Source organism: Eschrichtius robustus, chromosome 4 (assembly GCF_028021215.1).
Source record: "Eschrichtius robustus isolate mEscRob2 chromosome 4, mEscRob2.pri, whole genome shotgun sequence".
NCBI lineage: Eukaryota > Metazoa > Chordata > Mammalia > Artiodactyla > Eschrichtiidae > Eschrichtius > Eschrichtius robustus.
In genome coordinates this window covers 104,647,683-104,667,996 of record NC_090827.1, presented here as the reverse complement: position 1 = coordinate 104,667,996, position 20,314 = coordinate 104,647,683, and the positions used below count along the sequence as shown (strand labels likewise).

The 20,314-nt window shown below is 39.9% G+C and overlaps 1 protein-coding gene across 2 annotated transcripts in view; it reads right to left on the bottom strand.

The window, feature by feature from the left end:
- The window catches only part of KCNIP4 (potassium voltage-gated channel interacting protein 4), a 443,407-nt gene that overhangs the window by 104,629 nt on the left and 318,464 nt on the right, over positions 1 to 20,314 (bottom strand). For both annotated transcript variants that reach the window (XM_068543160.1, XM_068543159.1), the window contains exon 2: positions 7,976 to 8,100. In XM_068543160.1, coding sequence (XP_068399261.1) covers positions 7,976 to 8,077 — 102 coding nt within the window. In that variant the 5' untranslated portion in view covers positions 8,078 to 8,100. The remainder of the gene's footprint in view (positions 1 to 7,975; positions 8,101 to 20,314) is intronic.

Genomic DNA, 20,314 nt, shown 5'->3' with positions numbered 1-20,314 from the left:
TTCCAGAAAATGATAGTGAAGATGATCCAGGAACTCAGAAAAAAAAATAGAGGCAAAGATCGAGAAGATGCAAGAAATGTTTAACAAAGACCTAGAAGAATTAAAGAACAAACAAACAGAGATGAACAATACAATGACTTAAATGAAAAATACACTAGAAGGAATCAATAGCAGAATAACTGAGGCAGAAGAACGGATAAGTGACCTGGAAGACAGAATGGTGGAATTCACTGCTGCGGAACAGACTAAAGAAAAAAGAATGAAAAGAAATGAAGACAGCCTAAGAGACCTCTGGGACAACATTAAACGCAACAACATTCGCATTATAGGGGTCCCAGAAGGAGAACAGAGAGAGAAAGGACCAGAGAAAATACTTGAAGAGATTATAGTCAAAAACTTCCCTAACATGGGAAAGGAAATAGCCACCCATGTCCAGGAAGCGCAGAGAGTCCCAGGCAGGATAAACCCAAGGAAAAACACGCCAAGACACACAGTAATCAAATTGACAAAAATTAAAGGCAAAGAAAAATTATTAAAAGCAACAAGGGAAAAACAACAAATAACATACAAGGGAACTCCCATAGGGTTAACAGCTGATTTCTTAGCAGAAACTTTACAAGCCAGAAGGAAGTGGCATGAAATATTTAAAGTGATGAAAGGGAAGAACCTACAACCAAGATTACTCTACCCAGTAAGGATCGCATTCAGATTCGATGGAGAAATCAAAAGCTTTACAGACAAGCAAGAGCTAAGAGAATTCAGCACCACCAAACCAGCTCTACTTCAAATGCTAAAGGAAATTCTCTAAGTAGGAAACACAAGAGAAGAAAAGGACCTACAAAAACAAACCCAAAACAATTAAGAAAATGGTCATAGGAACATACATATCAATAATTACCTTAAATATGAATGGATTAAATGCTCCAACCAAAAGACATAGGCTTGCTGAATGGATACAAAAACAAGACCCGTACATATCTGTCTAAAAAGAGACCCACTTCAGACCTAGGGACACATACAGACTGAAAGTGAGGGGATGGAAAAAGATATTCCATGCAAATGGAAATCAAAAGAAAGCTGGAGTAGCAATACTCATATCAAATAAAATAGACTTTAAAATAAAGAATGTTACAAGAGACAAGGAAGGACACTACATAATGATCAAGGGCTCAATCCAAGAAGAAGATATAATAATTCTAAATATATATGTACCCAACATAGGAACACCTCAATACTTAAGGCAAATGCTAACAGCTATAAAACAGGAAATAGACAGTAACACAATAATAGTGGGGGACTTCAACACCTCACTTACACCAATGGACGGACCATCCAAAATGAAAATAAATAAGGAAACATAAGCTTTAAATGACACAATAGACCAGATAGATTTAATTGAAATTTATAGGACATTCCATCCAAAAACAACAGAATACACTTTCTTCTCAAGTGCTCATGGCACATTCTCCAGGATAGATCATATCTTGGGTCACAAATCAAGCCTTGGTAAATTTAAGAAAATTTAAATCATATCAAGCATCTTTTCCAACCACAACGCTGTGAGATTAAAAATCAATTACAGGGGGGAAAAAACGTAAAAAACACAAACACATGGAGGCTAAACAGTACATTACTAAATAACCAAAAGACCACTGAAGAAATCAAAGAGGAAATCAAAAAATACCTAGAGACAAATGACAATGAAAACACGACAATCCAAAACCTATGGGATGCAGCAAAAGCACTTCTAAGAGGGAAGTTTATAGCAATACCTGAAGAAACAAGAAAAAACTCAAATAAACAATCTAGCCTCACACTTAAAGGAACTAAAGAAAGAAGAACAAACAAAACCCAAAGTTAGTAGAAGGAAAGAAATCATAAAGATCAGAGCAGAAATAAATGAAATAGAAACAAAGAAAACAGTAGCAAAGATCAATAAAACTAAAAGCTGGTTCTTTGAGAAGATAAACAAAATTGATAAACCATTACCCAGACTCATCAAGAAAAAGAGGGAGAGGACTCAAATCAATAAAATTAGAAATGAAAAAGGAAAAGTTACAATGGACACCACAGAAATACAAGGCATCATAAGAGACTACTACAAGCAACTCTAAGCCAATAAAATGGACAACCTGGAAGAAATGGACAAATTCTTAGAAAGGTATAATCTTCCAAGACTGAACCAGGAAGATATAGAATATATGAACAAACAAATAACAAGTAATGAATTTGAAACTGTGATTTAAAATCTTCCAACAAACAAAAGTCCAGGACCAGATGGCTTCACAGGTGAATTCTATCAAACATTTAGAGAAGAGCTAACACCCATCCTTCTCAAATGCTTCCCAAAGATTGCAGAGGGAGGAGTACTGCCAAGGTCATTCTGTGAGGCCACCATCACCCTGACACCAAAACCAGACAAAGATACTACAAAAAAAGAAAATTACAGACCAATATCACTGATGAATATAGATGCAAAAATCCTCAACAAAACCCTAGCAAACAGAATCCGACAACACATTAAAAAGAGCATACACCATGATCAAGTGGGATTTATCCCAGGGATGCAAGGACTCTTTAATATATGCAAATCAATCAATGTGATACACCATATTAACAAATTGAAGAATAAAAACCATAGGATCATCTCAATAGATGCAGAAAAAGCTTTTGATAAAATTCAACACCGATTTATGATAAAAACTCTCCAGAAAGTGGGCATAGAGGGAAACTACCTCAACATAATAAAGGCCGTATATGACAAACCCACAGCAAACATCATTCTCAACGGTGAAAAACTGAAAGCATTTCCTCTAAGATCAGGAATAAGACAAGGATGTCCACTGTCACCACTATTATTCAACATAGTTTTGGAAGTCCTAGCCATGGCAATCAGAGAAGAAAAAGAAATAAAAGGAATACAAATTGGAAAAGAAGAAATAAAACTGTCACTCTCTGTAGATGACATGATGCTATACATAGAGAATCCTAAAGATGCCACCAGAAAACTACTAGAGCTAATCAATGAATCTGGTAACGTTGCAGGATACAAAATTAATGCACAGAAATCTCTTTCATTCCTTTACACTAACAGTGAAAGATCAGAAAGAGAAATTAAGGAAACAATCCCATTCACCACTGCAACAAAAAGGATAAAATACCTAGGAATAAACCTACCTAAGGGGGTAAAAGTCCTGTGCTCAGAAAACTATATGACACTGATAAAAGAAATCAAAGATGAAACAAACAATTGGTGAGATATACTATGTTCTTGGATTGGAAGAATCAATATTATGAAAATGACTATACTACCCAAAGCAATGTACAGATTCAATGCAATCCCTATCAAATTACCAATGGCATTTTTTTACACAACTACAACAAAGAATCTTAAAATTTGTATGAAGACACAAGAGACTCCGAATAGCCAAAGCAATCTTGAGGGGAAAAAACAGAGCTGGAGGAATCAGGCTCTCTGACTTCAGACTATTCTACAGAGCTACAGTAATCAACACAATATGGTACTGGCACAAAAACAGAAATATACATCAATGGAACAGGATAGAAAGCCCAGAGATAAACCCATGCACCTATGGTCAACTGATCTATGACAAAGGAGGCAAGGATATACAATGGAGAAAAGACAGTCTCTTCAGTAAGTGGTGCTGGGAAAACTGGACAGCTACCGGTAAAACAATGAATTTAGAACACTCCTTAACACCATACACAAAAATAAACTCAAAATGGATTTAAAGACCTAAATGTAAGACTGGACACTATAAAACTCTTAGAGGAAAACATAGGAAGAACACTCTTTGACATAAGTCACAGCAAGGTCTTTTTTGACCCACCTCCTAGAGTAATGGAAATAAAAACAAAAATAAACAAATGGGACCTAATGAAACTTAAAAGCTTTTGCACAGCAAAGGGAACTATAAACAGGATGAAAAGACAACCCTCAGAATGGGAGAAAATATTTCCAAATGAATCAACGGACAAAGGATTAATTTCCGAAATATATAAACAGCTCATGCAGCTCAATATTAAAAAAACAAACAAACCAACCCAAAAATGGGCAGAAGACCTAAATAGACATCTCTCCAAAGAAGACATACAGATGGCCAAGAAGCACATGAAAAGCTGCTCAACGTCACTAATTATTAGAGAAATGCAAATCAAAACTACAGTGAGGTATCACCTCACAGCAGTTAGAATGTGCATCATCAGAAAATCTACAAACCACAAATGCTGGAGAGGGTGTGGAGAAAAGGGAACCCTCTTGCACTGTCGGTGGGAATGTAAATTGATACAGCCACTATGGAGAACAGTATGGAGGTTCCTCAAAAAACTAAAAATAGAATTACCATATCACCCAGCAATCTCACTACTGGGCATATACCCAGAGAAAACCATAATTCAAAAAGATACATGCACCCCAATGTTCATTGCAGCACTATTTACAATAGTCAGATCATGGAACCAACCTAAATGCCCATGGACAGATGAATGGATAAAGAAGATGTGGTACATATATGTGATGGACTATTACTCAGCCATAAGAAGGAATGAAATTGGGTTATTTGTAGAGACATGGATGGATCTAGAGCCTGTCATATAGAGCAAAGTGAGCCAGAAAGAGAAAAATAAATAGTGTATATTAACGCATATATATGGAATCTAGAAAAATGTTACAGATGAACCAGTTTGCAAGGCAGAAATAGAGACACAGATGTAGAGAACAAATATATGGACACCAAGGGGGGAAAGCTGGGGGTGGTGGTGGTGGTGGTGGTGGTATGAATTGGGAGATTGGGATTGACATGTATACACTAATATGTATAAAATGGATGACTAATAAGAACCTGTGTAAAAAAATAAATAAATAAAATAAATTTTTTAAAAAAATGGTGAGTTTTAAAAGGTTTCATTAAAAATGAATATCTCAGTTGTTTTCATGGAAATGATTTTTTGATCTTAAGGACTTGAGATAATTGTTGTTCAGGAAACCAAGGGTAGTTGATTTGCTTTCTCTGATGCTAAGATCCTTCAGACTGCTGTCATCCTGTGAAATAAGAGTGCTGCTGCCCTGCTTTAGGGCCTCTCTTGCTGTATTTTAGGGCATATTTATTAGAGTTGTACACTGACTACAGGAAAAGAAATAAAAATTAAAGGGCAACTTGTTTTCTTTATCAGAGATATTGATTAATACATTCTGAGCAAACTATGAAGTCCTTTCATTTAAAGAATTATATAAAGTATGCTTTGGGTACATTCAGGTCTGATGGAAATTTATCTCATGGGATGGGGTGGGGGACAGAAAGACAATGAAGAGAGATGAGAAAAATTAAAGATAGGAAGGAAGGAGAAGAGGCAAAAAAAAAGGAGACAAGAATTGATGCAGAGAAGAGACAAGGGAGGTAAAGGAGGAGGGAGAGAATGGAGGAATGAAGAAACAGAGAAGGGATCAGGAGGATAGGAAAGGGGGAGAGAAAAGAGGTCGGGAAGTGGGACACATGCACCCCAATGTTCATCGCAGCACTATTTACAATAGCCAGGTCATGGAAGCAACCTAAATGCCCATCGACAGATGAATGGATAAAGAAGATGTGATATATATATACAATGGAATATTACTCAGCCATAAAAAGGAACGAAATTGGGTCATTTGTTGAGACATGGATGGATCTAGAGACTGTCATACAGAGTGAAGTAAGTCAGAAAGAGAAAAAACAAATATCGTATATTAACGCATATATGTGGAACCTAGAAAAATGGTACAGATGAACCGGTTTGCAGGGCAGAAATTGAGACACAAATGTAGAGAACAAATGTATGGACACCAAGAGGGGAAAGCGGCTGAGGGTGGGGGTGGTGGTGTGATGAACTGGGAGATTGGGATTGACATGCATACACTGATGTGTATAAAATTGATGACTAATAAGAACCTGCTGTATAAAAAAAAAAAAAAGAGAGAGAGAGGGAAGTGGAGCAAAGGAAGAAAAGAGGACAAGCAGGCAAAGAAAAAAATCAAACAAAGCAATGAATGCAGACTTCAGAGCCTGGGCAATTTTTCATGAAGTGCCACTTGTAGAAGAGAGGCTGTGAAGATGCTGGCTCCGAAGGTTAATGATGGCAGTAATCATGATTCCAATTTGCAACAAATGGCATGAAAGGCAGCCAGACCCCAAACTGGGAGACCTACAGCGAAGGCAGTGGAGTGATAACGTAGCAGCAGTGCAGGGATTCTGAGAGGTTGGTTAAGTTCTTTACTAGGCACCCATTTTGTATCTGATGCATAATCCATTGTTAAAAAGAAAAAAATTTATCACAAGATCTCTGAATTAGAGCAAAGGAGTTTGGATGTTCACAGGAATGCCTTTGACATTCTATTCTATGATGAGCCTTCTCTTAGCATTTACTTTCAGCCAAGACTTGGTCTTTTTCACCTCTTCTCCCTCCCCATCCTCACTGTTCAGTGGTTTGCTGCTGTCAGTGGTCAGTGCTGTTTCATTGTAAGTGCTTCCTCTCTCTGTTGCAGCCTAGGCATGACTAAGAATTCTTGAGCCTAATTTTCAAAGTCCCTTTGTCTTTAGGTCTGTTTATTTGTATGTGTCATCCTGATAGATTACCCATCTTGATGTGTAATATGAGTCCTACCTGTGTGGGGTAAGCACCCACCTCCATTATATCGCCTTTCTCCCCACCCATTCCACCCGCACAAATGCCTGGGTGTCAGAAGAGGACCAGGTTTCAGAGGAGCAATGGAAGGAAACATTTAGGTAGCCCAGGCAAGGGGGGCAGTGAGGAGCAGAAATGGGGTAGAGAGAGACCCCATGGAGTCAGAGAGGTGGCGGAAGTTTGTGTGCAATATGCATGTTGGGACCTTATAAAAATATTCTGAAAAGGCAACTAGCATTACAAATTCTGTAAGTAAATTTCTGTGTGGATACTGTAGAAGAGGCAGAGTTTTTCATCTGCATGAGGTTGGCCAGAGATAGCATTGAGGTGGACAGATTTGAAGAGGATGGAATTAGCAGAAATCTTTGGACTCTATAGATTCCTACAGACCATGGAATGGGGGCTGTTAGGGACTGGATTTGAGGAGGAATCGAAGCAATTCACTAGGATCTCAAGGGACACCTGTAGCATATGTAACTACGGTTTACATATGTGTAAGAACATAACACATCTTGGGCTCTGTATGCCCCTTAATATATGACCATTTAATACTTTTAAGGATGAAATTACTTTCAAATAAATTCATGAGGGCGAGTGTTCTCTGCCTATTCAGACCATTAGCTCCTTGAGGACAGAAGCATATCTCCTCTGGCTTTCGAATACCCTGCAGTATCTAGCTTAATCCTGAGACTATACCAAGGCATCATTAGGAGTGTGTGCCTGACAGATTGCCCAGCCCACTCCTTGTCTCTCACCCTCACCTTCTGGTGTGCAAGGACTATCACTCTTCTTGATGATGATTCACTCAGGAAGGCGCATGATAGGTGCACCTGGATCACAGAGAACCAAAAGGAGGGACTACCTACAGATACCTGTCATTCAGAGTCATGGGTAACGTGCTCTTTTAGAAATTATCAAACTTATCATGACTTTTCTGCAATGCTAGGGGTGGAGTTCCTTGATAGGCTCCAATCAATAGTCAATTAGTCTTATAGACAATTAGAGCTTATTGAAATGATGTCGATATAACCGAAAAGAAAAAAGAAATCCCAACTAGAAATTGAATAAAGTAAACCTTTCTTCTGTACTCATCCTTGTTTGATTGAACAAGCAATGGTGTACCAAAATGAACCAAAGCCCAAATGGATATCAACAATTTTCATATCTAGGAAAGATCTATAAGAAGTGTACATAGGATGGGGCTCTCACAGAACTGCACATTTTCCCTTTTTCCCTCTCATTTCTCAGTGCTCCTCTGAGAACTGTGTGAAGGTAAAGTCAAAAAGAAAGTTCTTACATTCTTAAATCCTCTGTAAAGAATCTGGAGCTCCTTCTTGGTAAATTTGCTCTGGGCTTCCAGAAGCTCGAGAGCCTCAGGCCGATGCCTGACGGTGGCCATCTCCAGTTCATCTTCCACGCTGTCTGTGAAGGAAAACCAAAGTCTTAAGAACGGTCACTGCTCACCAGTGTGTATACACAGCAACAGAGGAAAATGGAATGAAATGCTTACTGCATGTCTGATTTTTCCAGAGGAAGGAGCCTCACACTGCTAATAACAGTCTTTACATTTCCCAGAGTATACAGTATTAAGCTAATTCTACATAATATTTTTTCAAACGTTCTAGTCATCAGACACCACACTATGAACATTTTTACAGTCCAGTTTGAAAAGTGTAAAAATCATGGAAAATCTTAACCCTTCAAATGTGTGTATATATCAAGCACTAGTTACAAAAATGGAATTTTAGTTTGATAGCAGTCTGTACCACCCTTGTATCATGCAACTGTGAGATAGGACTCTGCTAAATACACTCTGAAGATTCCATTAAAATCAAATATTTTGCCTGGGGCTACAAATAAAGCAGAGCGATCAGGTGCTGAAAGGAGTCAAGTGCTCAGCTGCCAGTTTGACTGGCATAAACCCAGTCTTCATAGGTGCACACTGGATGGACAGGAGCCCAGGGAACTTCTGGCTACACCCTACTTTGCAGCCAAGGGAATCCATAGCTACGGATAAATGCTGAAATATTATACTTTGCTTTGTGAATTATATTTACACTATAATTTCTCAAAGATGCTCTACACAAAAAAAGAATTTTGTGTCCATGTAAATTTGGTAAATTCTGTAAAGTTTAATGTAGTTTGGGAGCAAAACACTGGAATATAAAGGCTTTGAGAGGATTTGCAACAAAGAATTCTGTTTAACTTTGTTTAACCCATTGGCCCCAAATGGTATTTGCCCACTGAACTCTTTCTCCCCACAAGTAACCTCTGCTAACATCTTCATCTGTGTCCTAGGGTCCTGTAGAATGCAAGTCGGGAGGTATTGGGATATATTAGGATCTGGGTGCCCAGGTCTCAAAGTATAGCATCCTTAAGTAATTTCAGCTGCTTTGCAGTGGGGCCCAATGGAGACCTAAGAGAGTCTTCCTGCCATGGTCCAGTCTACACCTCAGGTAAGGAACTCCTCACATCCAGGGCCAGTACTGAAGCCAGGCTTCTCTCCATTATATCCCTTACTCTTAGCTACAGACTCCCAACTCAGACAGCTGAGGCTCAGGAGAACATCTTCTCATCAACTCTGGTCTCAGGGCCACACACTCCTGATTCCATGGCTCATGTGTTAGTTGGAAATTTAGACATTTTTGACTACAAAAGTCACATAATTTTTGATAACTAATGATGTTGCCTCTCGTTAACATCTGTGCCTACTTACTGCCCTGACACTCTGAGGGCAGTGAGGGGCCAGAGCTCTCACTTATCAGGGAAAAGAAAGTCAGTGGAACCCTAATCTTGGTGTGTCTTAATTACTGCCCTCAAGCAGTTTACAAAAGACCAATAAAGGCAATGAAATAAATCCTTGGAAAGGTTGTGTTTGTCAAAGTGAGGAAGAGGAGATAAAAGCAAATATTTGTTTTGTACTTTTCATATTATAATAGTTTATTTTGGAACAATGATATGAAAAAGCTGCAGAATAGTGATGGGGGGATAAGAATAATAAAAGGCTATGAAAAGATGGACAGACCAAGAATAAACTCTGAGCTGACAAGGATAAACTTGAGGAGGAACTAAGTGCAGTGTGTACCTAAAGAATTTGCACAGGGCTAAAAGTAGCTGAGAAAAGGCAGCTAGGCATTAAAAAACTGACCTCAGGTTGGGTTTTATGGGGAAAATTTAAAAAGCTAAACTGGAGTTTTTTCAATTTTCTTTTTTGTTCTTTGGACTGGATGGGTTGATTCTACTCAATGGGTCCTGAGCTTGAGAGGATGTAGGAAGATGGTCCTCCATAAAATTTCTGTTGATCCAGTGCATTGGACTGTGTTGAAGTTATTGCAGTTGCCAATGCAGAAATACATGCCACGGAATAGACCTAATATAAATAGACAATAACAGATGGAAAGACTCTGCTTTCTTGAAAATGTCTTGATGAAAGCATCTTTTGAATCATTTACAGTATAATTTCCTCAACTTAAAATATTCCTCTTTCCTTTTTCCTCCAATTGAAATACACATATCTTTTATAATCCCATTTAAATATTACTGCCTTCTTTCTGAAGCCTTTCCAATTATTCCACCATGCAGAACTTGATGGGTCCCTGGTCAGAGCTCTCACGTCTTACCTACCTCTCATATAGCATATAAAACACTAATTACATTTATGATCTGTTCATGTCTGTCTTCCTCATTGTGAGTGCCATGAGGACAGAGGCAATGTCTTAACAGATCTGTATATCCTCTGGACCTAACATGGAGTCTAATACCCCAGAGTTCCTCAAAAATTATTTGGGGGATGGGTGAATAAGTGAATCAGGAGGAGGGGCAAGATGGCGGAAGAGTAAGACGCGGAGATCACCTTCCTTCCCACAGATACAGTAGAAATACATCTACACGTGGAACTGCTCCTACAGAACACCCACTGGACGCTGGCAGAAGACATCAGACCTCCCAAAAGGCAAGAAAATCCCCACGTACTTGGGTAGGGCAAAAGAACAAAGAAAAAACAGAGACAAAAGAATAGGGACGGAACCCGCACCAGTGGGAGGGAGCCGTGAAGGAGGAAAGGTGTCCACACACCAGGAAGCCCCTTCGCGGGCAGAGACTGCGGGTGGCAGAGGGGGGAAGCTTCGGAGTCACGGAGGAGGGCGCAGCCACAGGGGTGCGGAGGGCAAAGCGGAGAGATTCCCGCACGGAGGAGCGGCGCCGACCAGCACTCACCAGCCCAAGAGGCTTGTCTGCTCACCCGCCGGGGCGGGCGGGGGCTGGGAACTGAGGCTCGGGCTTCGGTCGGATCGCAGGGAGAGGACTGGGGTTGGCGGCGTGAACACAGCCTGAAGGGGCTAGTGCGCCACAGCTAGCCGGGAGGGAGTCCGGGAAAAGGTCTGCAGCTGCTGAAGAGGCAAGAGACTTTTTCTTGCCTCTTTGTTTCGTGGTGCGCAAGGAGAGAAGATTCAGAGCGCCGCCTAAACGAGCTCCAGAGACGGGCGCGAGCCGCGGCTATCAGCGCAGATCCCACAGCAACAGGGGCGCAGAGGGAAAAACAGAGAGATTCCCGCACAGAGGCTCGGCGCCGAGCAGCGCTTACCAGCCCGAGAGGCTTGTCTGCTCAGCCGCCGGGGCGGGCGGGGCTGGGAGCTGAGGCTCGGGCTTCGGTGCTAGCCGGGAGGGAGTCCGGGAAAAAGTCTGCAGCTGCCGAAGAGGCAAGAGACTTTTTCTTGCCTCTTTGTTTCACGGTGCGCAAGGAGAGGGGATTCAGAGCGCCGCCTAAACGAGTTCCAGAGACAGGCACGAGCTGCGGCTGTCAGCGGGGACCCCAGAGACAGGCAGGAGACGCTAAGGCTGCTGCTGCCGCCACCAAGAAGCCTGTGTGCGAGCACAGGTCACTCTCCACACCGCCCCTCCCGGGAGCCAGTGCAGCCCGCCATGGCCAGGCTCCCGTGATCCGGGGACAACTTCCCCCGGGAGAACGCACGGTGCGCCTCACGCTGCTGCAACGTCATGACGCCTCTGCCGCCGCAGGCTCGCCCCGCCTCCTCCATACCGCTCCCTCCCCCTGGCCTGAATGAGCCAGAGCCCCCGAAGCAGCTGCTCCTTTAACCCCGTCCTGTGTGAGCGAAGAACAGACGCCCTCAGGCGACCTACACGCAGAGGCGGGTCCAGATCCAAAGCTGAACCCTAGGAGCTGTATGAACAAAGAAGAGAAAGGGAAATCTCTCCCAGCAGCCTCAGAAGCAGCGGATTAAAGCTCCACAAACAACTTGATGTGCCTGCATCTGTTGAATACCTGAATAGACAACGAATCATCCCAAATTCAGGAGGTGGACTTTGGGAGCAGGATATATTAATTTTTCCCCTTTTCCTTTTTTTGTGAGTGTATATGTGTATGCTTCTGGGTGAGATTTTGTCTGTATAGCTTTGCTTTCACCATTAGTCCTAGGGTTAGGTCCGTCCTTTTTTTTTTTTTTTTTTTTCCCTAATAAATGTTTTCTTAATAATTTTTTCCTTATTTTCTATTTTTAGAAATTAAAAAAAATTTTTTTAAATAAGTTTTTTCATATTTTTTATTTTAAAAAATTAAAATTTTTTTCTTAATAGATTTTTTCTTATTTTTTATTATAAAAATTAATAAATCTGTTTTTAAAAATTAAAAAAATTTTTTTCTTAATAAATATATTCTTAATAATTTTTTTTCTTATTTTTTATCATAATAGCTTTATTTTATTTTATTTTATCCTCTTTCTTTCTTTCTATTTTTTTCTCCCTTTTATTCTGAGCCATGTGGATGAAAGGCTCTTGGTACTCCAGCCAGGCGTCAGGGCTGTGCCTCTGAGGTGGGAGAGCCAACTTCAGGACACTGGTCCACAAGAGACCTCCCAGCTCCACATAATACCAAACGGCGAAAATCTCTCAGGGATCTCCATCTCAACATCAAGACCCAGCTTCATTCAACGACCAGCAAGCTACAGTGCTGGACACCCTATGCCAAACAACTAGCAAGACAGGAACACAGCCCCATCCATTAGCAGAGAGGCTGCCTAAAATCATAATAAGGCCACAGACACACCAAAACACACCACCAGACGTGGACATGCCCACCAGAAAGACAAGATCCAACCTCATCCACCAGAACACAGGCACTAGTTCCCTCCACCAGGAAGCCTACACAACCCACTGAATGAACCTTAGCCACTGGGGACAGATACCAAAAACAACGGGAACTACGAACCTGCAGCCTGCGAAAAGGAGACCCCAAACACAGTAAGATAAACAAAATGAGAAGACAGAAAACCACACAGCAGGTGAAGGAGCAGGGTCAAAACACACCAGACCTAACAAATGAAGAGGAAATAGGCAGTCTACCTGAAAAAGAATTCAGAATAATGATAGTAAAGATGATCCAAAATCTTGGAAATAGAATAGACAAAATGCAAGAAACATTTAACAAGGACGTAGAAGAACTAAAGAGGAACCAAGCAACGATGAAAAACACAATAAATGAAATTAAAAATACTCTAGAAGGGATCAATAGCAGAATAACGGAGGCAGAAGAACGGATAAGTGACCTGGAAGATAAAAGAGTGGAAATAACTACTGCAGAGCAGAATAAAGAAAAAAGAATGAAAAGAACTGAGGACAGTCTCAGAGACCTCTGGGACAACATTAAACGCACCAACATTCGAACTATAGGGGTCCCAGAAGAAGAAGAGAAAAAGAAAGGGACTGAGAAAATATTTGAAGAGATTATAGTTGAAAACTGCCCTAATATGGGAAAGGAAATAGTTAATCAAGTCCTGGAAGCACAGACAGTCCCATACAGGATAAATCCAAGGAGAAACACGCCAAGACACATATTAATCAAACTATCAAAAATTAAATATAAAGAAAACATATTAAAAGCAGCAAGGGAAAAACAACAAATAACACACAAGGGAATCCCCATAAGGTTAACAGCTGATCTTTCAGCAGAAACTCTGCAAGCCAGAAGGGAGTGGCAGGATATACTTAAAGTCATGAAGGAGAAAAACCTACAACCAAGGTTACTCTACCCAGCAAGGATCTCATTCAGATTTGATGCAGAAATTAAAACCTTTACAGACAAGCAAAAGCTGAGAGAGTTCAGCACCACCAAACCAGCTTTACAACAAATGCTAAAGGAACTTCTCTAGGCAAGAAACACAAGAGAAGGAAAACACCTACAATAACAAACCCAAAATATTTAAGAAAATGGGAATAGGAACATACATATCAATAATTACCTTAAATGTAAATGGATTAAATGCTCCCACCAAAAGACACAGGCTGGCTGAATGGATACAAAAACAAGACCCATATATATGCTGTCTACAAGAGACCCACTTCAGACCTAGAGACACATACAGACTGAAAGTCAGGGGATGGAAAAAGATATTCCATGCAAATGGATATCAAAAGAAAGCTGGAGTAGCAATTCTCATATCAGACAAAATAGACTTTAAAATAAAGACTATTACAAGAGACAAAGAAGGACACTATATAATGATCTAGGGATCGATCCAAGAGGAAGGTATAACAATTGTAAATATTTATGCACCCAACATAGGAGCACCTCAATACATAAGGCAAATACTAACAGCCATAAAAGGGAAAATCGACAGCAACACAATCATAGTAGGGGACTTTAACACCCCACTTTCACCAATGGACAGATCATCCAAAATGAAAATAAATAAGGAAACACAAGCTTTAAATGATACATTAAACAAGATGGACTTAATTGATATTTATAGGACATTCCACCCAAAAACAACAGAATACACATTCTTCTCAAGTGCTCATGGAACATTCTCCAGGATAGATCATATCTTGGGTCACAAATCAAGCCTTGGTAAATTTAAGAAAATTGAAATTGTATCAAGTATCTTTTCCGACCACAACGCTATGAGACTAGATATCAATTACAGGAAAAGATCTGTAAAAAATACAAACACATGGAGGCTACACAATACACTACTTAATAACGAAGTGATCACTGAAGAAATCAAAGGGGAAATCAAAAAATACCTAGAAACAAATGACAATGGAGACACGACGACCCAAAACCTATGGGATGAAGCAAAAGCAGTGCTAAGAGGGAAGTTTATAGCAATACAAGCCTACATCAAGAAACAGGAAACATCTCGAATAAACAACCTAACCTTGCACCTAAAGCAATTAGAGAAAGAAGAGCAAAAAAACCCCAAAGCTAGCAGAAGGAAAGAAATCATAAAGATCAGATCAGAAATAAATGAAAAAGAAATGAAGGAAACAATAGCAAAAATCAATGAAACTAAAAGCTGGTTCTTTGAGAAGATAAACAAAATTGATAAACCATTAGCCAGACTCATCAAGAGAAAAAGGGAGAAGACTCAAATCAATAGAATTAGAAATGAAAAAGGAGAAGTAACCACTGACACTGCAGAAATACAAAAGATCATGAGAGATTACTACAAGCAACTCTATGCCAATAAAATGGACAACCTGGTAGAAATGGACAGATTCTTAGAAATGCACAACCTGCCGAGACTGAACCAGGAAGAAATAGAAAATATGAACAGACCAATCACAAGCACTGAAATTGAAACTGTGATTAAAAATCTTCCAACAAACAAAAGCCCAGGACCAGATGGCTTCACAGGCGAATTCTATCAAACATTTAGAGAAGAGCCAACACCTATCCTTCTCAAACTCTTCCAAAATACTGCAGAGGGAGGAACACTCCCCAACTCATTCTACGAGGCCACCATCACCCTGATACCAAAACCAGACAAAGATGTCACAAAGAAAGAAAACTACAGGCCAATATCACTGATGAACATAGATGCAAAAATCCTCAACAAAATACTAGCAAACAGAACCCAACAGCACATTAAAAGGATCATACACCATGATCAAGTGGGGTTTATCCCAGGAATGCAAGGATTCTTCAATATACGCAAATCAATCAACGTGATACATCATATTAACAAACTGAAGGAGAAAAACCATATGATCATCTCAATAGATGCAGAGAAAGCTTTCGACAAAATTCAACACCCATTTATGATAAAAGCCCTGCAGAAAGTAGGCATAGAGGGAACTTTCCTCAACATAATAAAGGCCATATATGACAAACCCACAGCCAACATTGTCCCCAATGGTGAAAAACTGAAACCATTTCCACTAAGATCAGGAACAAGACAAGGCTGCCCACTCTCACCACTGTTATTCAACATAGTTTTGGAAGTGTTAGCCACAGCAATCAGAGAAGACAAAGAAATAAAAGGAATCCAAATCGGAAAAGAAGAAGTAAAGCTGTCACTGTTTGCCGATGACATGATACTATACATAGAGAATCCTAAAGATGCTACCAGAAAACTACTAGAACTAATCAATGAATTTGGTAAAGTAGCAGGATACAAAATTAATGCACAGAAATCTCTTGCATTCCTATATACTAAGATGAAAAATCTGAAAGTGAAATTAAGAAAACACTCCCATTTACCATTGCAACAAAAAGAATAAAATATCTAGGAATAAACCTACCTAGGGAGACAAAAGACCTGTATGCAGAAAATTATAGGACACTGATGAAAGAAATTAAAGATGAGACAAATAGATGGAGAGATATACCATGTTTTTGGATTGGAAGAATCAACATTGTGAAAATGACTCTACTACCCAAAGCAATCTACAGATTCAATGCAATCCCTATCAAACTACCAGTGACATTTTTCACAGAACTAGAACAAAAAATTTCACAATTTGTATGGAGACACAAAAGACCCCAAATAGCCAAAGTAATCTTGAGAACGAAAAATGGAGCTGGAGGAATCAGGCTCCCTGACTTCAGACTATATTACAAAGCTACAGTAATCAAGACAGTTTTGTACTGGCACAAAATCAGAAATATAGATCAATGGAACAGGATAGAAAGCCCAGAGATAAACCCACGCACATATGGTCACCTTATCTTTGATAAAGGAGGCAAGCATATACAGTGGAGAAAAGACAGCCTCTTCAATAAGTGGTGCTGGGAAAATTGGACAGGTACATGTAAAAGTATGAAATTAGAACACTCCCTGACACCATACACAAAAATAAACTCAAAATGGATTAAAGACCTAAGTGTAAGGCCAGACACTATCAAACTTTTAGAGGAAAGCATAGGCAGAACCCTCTATGACATAAATCACAGCAAGATCCTTTTTGACCCAGCCCCTACAGAAATGGAAATAAAAACACAAATAAACAAATGGGACCTAATGAAACTTAAAAGCTTTTGCACAGCAAAGGAAACCATAAACAAGACCAAAAGACAACCCTCAGAATGGGAGAAAATATTTGCAAATGAAGCAACTGACAAAGGATTAATCTCCAAGATTTACAAGCAGCTCATGCAGCTCAATAACAAAAAAACAAACAACCCAATCCAAAAATGGGCAGAAGACCTAAATAGACATTTCTCCAAAGAAGATATACAGATGGGCAACAGACACATGAAAGAATGCTCAACATCATTAATCATTAGAGAAATGCAAATCAAAACTACAATGAGGTATCATCTCACACCGGTCAGAATGGCCATCATCAAAAAATCTAGAAACAATAAATGCTGGAGAGGGTGTGGAGAAAAGGGAACACTCTTGCACTGTTGGTGGGAATGTAAATTGATACAGCCACTATGGAGAACAGTATGGAGGTTCCTTAAAAAACTAAAAACAGAACTACCATATGACCCAGCAATCCCACTACTGGGCACATACCCTGAGAAAACCATAGGTCAAAAAGAGTCATGTACCACCATGTTCACTGCAGCTCTATTTACAATAGCCAGGACATGGAAGCAACCTAAGTGTCCATCATCGGATGACTGGATAAAGAAGATGTGGCACATATATACAATGGAATATTACTCAGCCATAAAAAGAAATGAAATGGAGGTGTTTGTAATGAGGTGGATGGAGTTAGAGTCTGTCATACAGAGTGAAGTAAGTCAGAAAGAGAAAAACAAATACAGTATGCTAACACATATATATGGAATCTAAGGAAAAAAAAAAAAAAAAGGTCATGAAGAACCTAGTGGCGAGACGGGAATAAAGACACAGACCTACTAGAGAATGGACTTGAGGATATGGGGAGGGGGAGGGGTGAGATGTGACAGGGTGAGAGAGTGTCATGGGCATATATACACTACCAAATGTAAAATAGATAGCTAGTGGGAAGCAGCCGCATGGCACAGGGAGATCAGCTCGGTGCTTTGTGACCACCTATCGGGGTGGGATAGGGAGGGTGGGAGGGAGGGAGATGCAAGAGGGAAGAGATATGGGAACATATGTATATGTATAACTGATTCACTTTGTTATAAAGCAGAAACTAACACACCATTGTAAAGCAATTATACTCCAATAAAGGTGTTTAAAAAAAATAAATAAATAAAATCACACACACACACAAAATAAGTGAATCAATTAACAAATGATGTTGCCGCTGAAGTTCCAATCCCCTTGGAGCCCCTTGAACCTTAGCTGCCCTCTAGAAAATTATTTCTCAAACTGGGGTTTGTGGACAGCTGGTGGACCTTGAATGCTTTCTTTGGAATCACAGTATTCTCTATGCATTGTTCTGAGAAACACAGCATGGGCAAAAGTAGAGGGAATTTTAATCAGATTTTCTGAGCAATCTCTCAATCATAGCATAACCTCCTCTAACCCTAATGACCTTTCCACTGGAAAGAAACAAAATAGCACATTAACTTCTCAGCCTTTGTTACAACACAGCAGTCAAAACCACACTACCGACAAGGTTTCTTCCTCCAGCTGGCTCAGACTTGAAGATGCTGAGACTGAGACAAAAGAACCAGGGCCGGAGGGTCCGTGTAATTGAGTTAAGCATGTGTGATGGGATGAGCACCACGTGCAGTATTCAAAGCACCACCCTTGATGAGTCTGCCTGCAGACTCTTGTTTTCCTAGCTGACTGACACCTTACTTCTTAATGACTCCTACCTGCCAAAGGGCTGTTTCTATTTCCAGAAGGCTGACAAGCTCTAAAAACACACCTGAAATCATCCGCAATCACCAGCATATCGTACGTTATAAAAGCAACACCACCTAACCCAATCAAGATGCTGATTTGGGAGGCAAGCTCTGCGGAGAGCACAGCATGATTCCTCGTAGGACTGGGAACTTCACAGTGTGACTCAGCCACCATTTAAAAGCATGCACTCTGGGGGGTTTTTAATACAGTGCTTAACATTTATTAAGTTCGTTATATGCCAAGAGATGGGCTAAGTGCTCTATTGATATAATTCTAATCCTCACAATAACTCCGCAATGAGGTAGAATTATCCATTTTTTTTACATATGGGGAATCTGAGTCTCACAGTGGTGAAGAAATGAGTGACCAGGTGTTACACAGGAGAAAAGACAGAGGTAGAATTTATACCCAAGTCTTTGATGCCAAACCTTATGTTTTTTTCTACTTTGCCAAACTCTCTCTCAATACTGACAGAAATAACAATGATTAAAAATAACATTTTTCTCTCCTCTCCTGCACTGTCAAATGTCTCAGAAAGGTTGACTATATCCACTGGGTCCATTTCCTACCTCCTGTTCTCTTTTTAATCTACTGCAGTCTGACTTCTGGCCTTGTTATGGGTTGAATTATGCCCCCCTAAAATCCGTATGTTGAAGGTGTAACCTCCAGTATGACTGGATGTGGAGATGTGACCTTTAAGAAGATAATTAAAGTTCAATGATGTCATAAGGGTGGGACCCGAATGTAATACAAATGGTGTCTTTATGAGAAGAGAGAGAGAGACACCAGGGATACACAGGCACGGAGGAAAGGCCATGTGAGGACACAGCGAGAAGGCAGCCATCCGCAAACCAGGGAGGGAGGCCTCAGGAGAAACCAACCCAGCTGGCATCTTGAGTTTAGACTTCCAGCCTCCAGAACTGTGAGAAATAAATTTCTGTTGTTTAAACCACTCAGTCTGTGGCATTTTGTCATGGCAGCCCGAGCTGACTAATATATGCACCTATATTCAAAAGACATACAACTCCAGTAAAAGCAGGTCTTGCTATTCACAGTGAGCCCAGTGAGCACTGGGTAGTCTAGCCAATCATATCATTTAATCTTTATAGCACCCTATCATCCCTATTTTATAGACGAGAACACTGAGGCTTGGAGAAAGAGTCTAAGTAAATTGTTCAAGTTCGGATGACTAGTTAGTAATGAAGCAGACAGCTGTCTCTGGCACCCTGAAGTCCAACCTTTTATTTTATTTTAATTTTTAAAAATTTTAATTTTACTGCAGTATAGTTGATTTACAATGTCGTGTTAGTTTCAGGTGTACAGCAAAATGATTCAGTTATACATATACATATATTCATTCTTTTTTAGATTCTTTTCTCTTATAGGTTATCACAGAATACTGAGTAGAGTTCCCTGTGCTATACAGTATGTCCTTGTTGGTCATCTATCTTATATATAGTAGTGTGTGTATGTTCATCCCAAGCTTCTGATTTATCCCTCCCCACCACGTTTCCCCTTTGGTAACCATAAGTTTGTTTTAGACATCTGTAAGTCTGTTTCTGTTTTGTAAATAAATTCATTTGTATCATTTTTAAAAAATTAGATTC